Source organism: Poecilia formosa, unplaced genomic scaffold, assembly GCF_000485575.1.
Source record: "Poecilia formosa unplaced genomic scaffold, Poecilia_formosa-5.1.2 Scaffold94, whole genome shotgun sequence".
NCBI classification, from domain to species: domain Eukaryota; kingdom Metazoa; phylum Chordata; class Actinopteri; order Cyprinodontiformes; family Poeciliidae; genus Poecilia; species Poecilia formosa.
The window spans coordinates 168,429-175,816 of record NW_006800033.1 but is presented as its reverse complement, the minus strand read 5'-3'; the positions used below and the strand labels follow the sequence as shown (position 1 = coordinate 175,816).

The following is a 7,388-nucleotide window of genomic DNA, read 5'->3' as shown; positions in this document are numbered from 1 at the left end:
ATTGATTGATTGATTGATTGATTGATTGATTGATTGATTGATTGATTGATTGATTGATTGATTGATTGATTGATTGATTGATTGATTGATTGATGCGGGCAACTTGTTGAAATGGGTTTTCACCAGATAAATGGGACTGTATCAAAGGTTCTCATTTATCTTCATTTGTTTTGTTCTACAAATAAGAGGTTGTTCAATATGTGCTGACATGCTGCCAGCACATATTGAACAACCTGCAAGGAAATTATTTATGGGATTTTAAGGTTGTGACAGTTTGTGGTGTTGACTTTATTACTTAAATTACTATATTCATTTGTTCCCTCATTCTTCACTTATGTGTAACAAACATCTGGTTTTGTAAGTTTGTCTTGACTTCTTGTCTGCCTTTCACCTTTCTCTTTCACTTCATAGATTTTGTATTTTGATCTGTGAGTTGTTTTTCCTTCTGGATCTTGAATTACATGTTTTAATATTCTTTTGGAATAAAAATTACATTCAATTTCAATCCTGAGAGTTTCTCACATACCAAATTACCTCTGGTTGTTTCAAACTGTTCCTTCAAGCTTGCCTTTGAATCAAGGTGTGTCTACCTCTATTACTTTCTTATTTCAACATTGTCGTAGAAATTCTTTGTTTTTAATGGAATATATCATAAACATAAAGAAGGTTTCATTAGGATATCATTACCTGAATTCAAAATGATTATCTTCATTTTTCTTCCAAACTTGAGTGTAACTCTCCAACAATTGATTTATTTTCTCCCTGTGGAACATCAACACATGCAGATTGATCAGACTTGTGAATCCACTTGATAATGCAGACACAAGCACCAAAGAGCCGTAAAAGAAAAAGATGAACCTGCTCACTCTTACCCGCAGTCTTTACAAGAATCAGAGGAAGCAGCATCATCTTCGTTTTGAAGATTTTGTTGAAGTTCATTTCTGTCTCGGAAAAAAGTGGAAACCACTTAATGAATGACATTTTAATTTGCAAGACTCAATCTCTGATCATTTGTTGGTTGTTAGTTGTTTACTGAAGTACATCACTTATTTCTGGGAACATAATGGAAAGAAATGGTAACATTTTTCTAAAATGTTATGACAAGGAGATAGTAGTGGACATTAAGGGGAAAGATAATAGCTGTTTTAGCATAGTGATCTTAGAGGATTTATATCTGCACTCTGAGCTGTTAGCTGTGTGGCTAGCATATCTGCAGACCCCACACATCCTGGATACATTGCTTAGACTTCTACCGTCAGTAGATTTTGTATTTTTTTTCAATAAAAATATATTTTATCTTAAATATTTCTGTTCTAAATGTCTTCATTGAGAGGAATGGAAAACCAAGGCGAGTGGCCAAGGCTGATTCTGATTCTGAAAACCGGGAAAAAGTCTTGACGTCCTGACTTGAAGTCCTGTCCTTTACATAAAAGCATGAACATAAATCTTGTCCAGTCTCTTTACATTAATCTGCCACAATTACAATTTACAATACTGGGTAAAGTTTTGTCATCAACACTGACTTTACTTTACTAGCATAAGAACCCCATAATAAAACTCTAATCCTCTTCTGGGCACTCCTTGTATAAAAGTCTTGTTGCACCACTGTAAACACTGAAAAGCTTGTCGGAGATTTGATCAATCCAGACTAAGGACAGAGAAAACGTTTTGAAACATTTTCTAAAAAGAAAAGAAAATATAAATCTATTAATGCAAATTTTCTTACCGTAACGTTTGATTCTCTTTTCTCCAGGACGCAGAGCAAAGCTCTGGTATGTGTTTTTTCTCCCTGCCACACAAAGTAAACATAATTTTGACCCTGACTGTAAAATGAACAAACAAAGATGTCATGAAACTAAATCCTTTAACACTTTGTTCCCACCTGCATTCTTTACATGAGTGGGTGTTATTAAGTTGAGGAACTTGTGGTCGAAGTTTTACACTGCAGTAACGCCAGCTGTAAATAAAAATGTAAAATAATAAAATTTAGAAAACATAAAAAAAAACATCACAATCTGTACAGTTTCATCACTGAAAATGTATTATTTTCAAATGCTGAGAACAGTATGACAGCAGGTTTCACCTACCCGTTCTGGCTTCAACTTCTAACTTTTGTACTGAGTTGTGTTGGTTTCTGTTTCACTTATAATCCTCTATATGTCTCTCTAGAATAAATACCTAATAAGTTTGTGGTTTTAATACAAAAAGGAAAAAGTCCAGGGAGTGTTCACCCTTTGATTTTTCTATGAGGCAAAAGTGTGACACCTTTTAATTTTTTATATCTACAATAATTCATTGATTCCTTCTTTGCTAACATCAAAATGTGTTTGTTTTTATTAACATATTAAACATGTAGTTTATGTGCAGGTAAAAACAAAAAAAAACATTTACAATAAACTATAAAAATATTGTTTGCATTTGAATTTTAAAAGGAAAATTTTAACTTTGTTTTGGTCTACGTGGGGAAAAAAAAGAAACAACCTTTGTTGTTGGTGCCAGTAAGAGTAGAAGAAGCTTTGTAAGATGTTTTTATAAGTTAGTTTTTTTATCTTTAATTTTTACTGTGAAAGAGCTGCAGGTTGTAGCATTTCCATCCAGTTTTACTCTCTTTCATTGACAACAGAAAAAAAAAAGCTTAAGTCAAATAATAAGTGTCAAGTGCTTTTGCAGACCCTGCAGGAAAATTATGTTTTTGCTAACACTGATTTCATGCTTTTTTTAATTATTATTTTAGTTTAACAGAAAACATATATCTAAAAAAAATGAACAATTACTTCAATAAAACAACATCGTGCCGCTCTTCTCTAGTAAACTTTGGTCTCCATATCACCAAACAAACTCAGACACTTTTAAATCTTGTTTGCATCATTCGAGCAGAACTTACTTGTTGTCGAACGTATACCAGAGGAAAATGGTCGTCAGGCTCCCCAAAATGAGAAGATTCAAATATAGTAAGAGCTGTCCCTTCATCTTTTCCTCCTCAGGCTCACCTCACTTATCAGGTTTAGCTGTTTTTCTGTTTACAACCTTCAGTCGTTATCCACTGTTGTTAATTTCTGCCATTTGAGCCCACCACATGCTCCAAGGATTGCTCTCTGAACCCACTTACGTCTCTCCCTCCTACATGTTAAACATTGCTTTTACCGCTTCAAGCAATAAAACTGTTGCCACTCCCAATAAACCATTTTTTGTAGCTGTTCTACCAGCTTTTTAAAAGCTTTTTCAAGAAAATAATTGATTTTATTTTGGTGTCTTTTCTGTATTTGTTGAGACTTTTTGCATTAATTCACTAAATTGGGTAATATGACATTCCATTTCATTTCTTGTAACTTATTAACTTGTGGTAACTGATAATAGTTATAAATTAATGATAGTAGAAATAATAATAGAAATAAATTAATGTGGTTATCATTACAAACATTAGTTTGGTTTCCCTCTCAAAAACAGCTTGTAAGTCTCCAACATAAGATCCTTAAACCAAAACCTCCACTTTATCAAAAAACATCTTAATTAGTAATTATTAAGTCACAGAAGTTGATTTTTTTTCCTCCTGCTTTTTAAACTTTTTGTGACAAAGTTCAATACTCTGTGCTTAACACTTTGCTCATTCATGTGGCTTTTTACCACCCAACTTCACTAGTCATCATGTTGCTTGTTCACCACGGCATGGTAAAAAGAAAAAAATACATTTAGAAAATTAAAACAAGGTTTGAAAAAAGGAAGTATTTGTCAAAAATATGTATGTATACATTTGGCCTACTCCGAGCAGCAACAACTGCAATCAAGTATATTTACAATATGTTATAATGGATTTTGTTTACTTTTTCACTTGTGTTGTCTAATATTTAAATTGGTTTAATGTTCTGAAACAATGAGATGTGACACTTTGTCACACCACTTACTGAAGTTATTAGAAATTAATTATAACGAATATGTTTTCAGCAACGTGATGGCTTTAGGTTCTCTATAAGCTCGGCAGATATTATTTTCTCCCCTCTCGGTGGCAGTGTAGCACTTTTCCCTATGCTGTGTTGAAACGTGAACTCCAGTCAATAATTTGCCTCGTAACAGTGGCCTTCAATCTGTTAAACTGGCCTTTGCATAAAAAAAAGATGAACTCAGATTGTATCCTTTACCAGAAAAAATAGTTTTACTTACCAAGAGATATTTATTGAACAAAACACAGAATGAACAACCAGCTGTTTCAACAATAGTGAAGTCAAGTTTATTTGTATTGCACATTTCAGCAAAACTCAAAGTGCTTTACATTATAAAAACAAAAAACAGCAACTGATTATATTGAGAACAGCAAACATTACATGTCAAAAATCCTCAAAATCAAGAATAATCATTACCAAATATTCAATTAAGACTAGAATTAATTAATTTTCCAATTAGCATTAATCAAAGGTAATCTAAGCCGGTGGGTTTTTAGCTTTGATTTAAAGGATCTCAAGTGTTTTCAGCTGATGGATGTTGTAAAAATAGAAAGAAAAAAAAAAGATGCACGCTTTGTCAGTTTTAGGTGTGAAACAAATAAATGATCTAGCTTTCCCACTTTCTAAAATTACTTAAAGCTAACCTCAAATGTACAAAATCACTCACCATTTCATAGAATCAAGTCTTTAAATAAATAAATACATTTAAGAAGAAACTAAAAAAAAATATTACACCCCAAAAAGCTTGGACAACTATGAAATATCTAAGCCCCTATAATTTGGAGATGCAGAACTTTATTTTTACCATGACTGAAATTTGCAGTCACGCACCTTCCACAGGTTTCTGTCTTGTTGCTTTTCCTGTTTTACCTGGTACACTTAATTCACTGTTTTTGCTGGTGTGTTAAGCTGTCACATTCAAGGACATGCACTGGTGCATACAATACATTTTTTATAAGAGGCAAAGTCTCTCATAATAAGTTTATTTGCAGGCTTTGATAGTTTGATAAACTTAAGTTCTGCTTTGAAGTGATCAGAACTTTAACCCTACTAATATATACTTGTTAATGATTTGTTAAGTGAACAGACTTACAGTCAAGTCATTTATAAAGCTGTCAAATATCCTTCAATGTTGTTTGCTTTAAAGCATCATGAGAGTTGTCTTAATCCTCTGATCCACATTCCCGTAAATGTAGTTTCAGCACACCTTGATTGTGCAACTGCAACAAAAAATTTAACTCAACTGACATGAGGTGTACGGGCTTTTTAGCTTTTATATTGTCATAATAATGGTGAGTCAGGTCTTTGAAGCTGTGTGGGTGAAAATCAAAAGGCCAGAATCCATACAGATCCACGTTGTCACACAGCTCCAGCGCCAGACTGACCAACATGGCTCCCGTGGTGAGACGTTTTCCCTGCACTCCGTAAGAGCTCCAAAAATCAGCCACACTCCGAAGATAGTTTGGGTTCATGAAAAGAGACCGGATGGGCAATTCAAAGTCCTCAATAGCGCTGATAACCCGGTAAGACAGTGCTGTGTTTTTAGCAAAGGAGAATGCAGGAAGCAGCAGCGTAGCATTGCCATATTGGCATAGACTCTCCACAAACCTGCGTCGATGTCCTAAAAGTGAGCTATACCTGCAATTATAAAACAATGGTGAGTTGCAAAGTTTGAAAAATATAACCTTTTGTGATAAAGTTTAAATTGTTTGCTCACCTAAAAGTTAAAATGCTTGGGTTTGCAGTCACAATGTCTGTTTTCTTCCCAACATGTTCCTCATATCCGTTTAGCAAAGGAGCCAGGTTACACCTGATGAAGTGACATAACCAGTTTGGTTTGATTTGGTTGTATTTTATTCTCAAAGATATGTTCTACACCTGACGATGTTCTTACCTGATCACAAATTCAGCTGAGTCAATCTCATTTCCACACTTGCTGTTTGCCAGGATTCCTCCGTTCCCAACAACAGCACATGAATGCAAAGTTTTATTCAAGATCTGATGCGTCTGCGGGAAATTCATGAGCACTTTACTTTGAGTTCATCCTAGAGCATTCACCTTTGCTTTTGGGGTATTGGTTGGGTTATCCATAACAAACACTCGAAGTTTAGGTTTTTGTTATTGTATCGCCAGACCTACAGTTAATCCTAAATTCAATCCTAAATTTTCGTCAGCAGCAACTCTACTGCGCATGTCGCCTTCGGAACACAGGCAAAAATACATTATTCTAACTACAATATGGCTAATAAAATCGTTGTTTTTTAAATAAAAAAAAAACAAAACTACATTTTAAGAAAACCCTTCTCCACTGCTTATTGTTCGCCATATGTTAGCTGATGATCTTACCGTGAATAAATTGCTTTAATATTGCTAGTGATACCCGACGTTTGGGCCATTTTCTCTCGTCATTTATCGGCTCACCTGCATTAAATGGTCAAGACGCATCTCATTCTCTAATGTCAATTTGGTAGAATAACTTATTTTATCACGCTGTGTTACACAGTCGTAGTCCACTGACATGCTAGCTAATGTTAAAACAGCAAACTAAATGCGGGTAACCATGGAAACCAGTGAGCGGCTCTTTCTACAGTCAAGCTGCGCGCGCATCCGTTGTGTTTACAAACAAAACAATCCCTATATATATATATATATATATATATATATATATATATATATATATATATATATATATATATATATATATATATATATCAAGCACAACTTACTTTGGTAAATGTGGCAAAAGTTTCTGAGTCCACCTTGACAGAACGCCAATTGTTCCCATCAAAGTCAATCTTCGATCCCAGTGGAGTATTTTTCTGGGTTATGATGGCGTTCTCCAAACCATTGCACTTGAGGCTAAGCTCAGTCCTGGGAAACAAGATTATTTATTAGCATCCTCAGTTAGCATAAAAAATTTGCATTGTTTTAAAAGGGTTAATTAACTGCTCCTTTTTTTTCCCTCTTTTTTTTTTGCTTAAAAACAAAACAAACAAAAACAGGTTAGCATTCAAGTCTAGAAGTAAATGCAATTGTAGTACAAATGTGACATAGTGATATATGTCAACTAGGGAATTTATGATATACTGAGGGTGGCACAGATTTAGTAGAATCATTTGTTGTTCCTCTAAAACTGAATTGCCTGCCTTCAAAGCCAAACCAATGATAAGAGGCTTTTAATCATAAATTTACCTGATTTCTAGGAGCTTTTCTTCGTCTTTAACCCAGGGTTGTGAGTAATTCTGTAGCATTTCTTTTATTTTCTCCCTGTGAACATTAACACATGCAGATGCTCAGTAATGTCTGGAATCATGTCTAATATGACTTGATTTGTTGGGGCAAAAACAAAGACGAAGACGACAAATTAAAGAGACAAAAATGGAGCAGCTTGAACTTACCTGAAGTCTTGACAAGACTGAGAACAGTTTTGCTGACGTTTCTTCTTGCTGT

The 7,388-nt window shown here is 34.3% G+C and overlaps 1 protein-coding gene across 1 annotated transcript in view; it reads right to left on the bottom strand.

The window, feature by feature from the left end:
- LOC103142146 (alpha-2,8-sialyltransferase 8F-like) overlaps window positions 1-7,375 on the bottom strand; it is a 10,532-nt gene extending 3,157 nt beyond the window's left edge. Inside the window, exons 1-5 of the mRNA XM_016674329.1 lie at window positions 7,337-7,375; window positions 7,131-7,205; window positions 6,665-6,809; window positions 5,833-5,945; window positions 5,656-5,748 (exon numbers count right to left, since the gene is read on the bottom strand). Of these exons, the coding sequence (XP_016529815.1) occupies window positions 5,656-5,748; window positions 5,833-5,945; window positions 6,665-6,809; window positions 7,131-7,189 (410 nt within the window). The 5' untranslated portion in view covers window positions 7,190-7,205; window positions 7,337-7,375. The remainder of the gene's footprint in view (window positions 1-5,655; window positions 5,749-5,832; window positions 5,946-6,664; window positions 6,810-7,130; window positions 7,206-7,336) is intronic.
- Window positions 7,376-7,388: the final 13 nt, after the last annotated feature.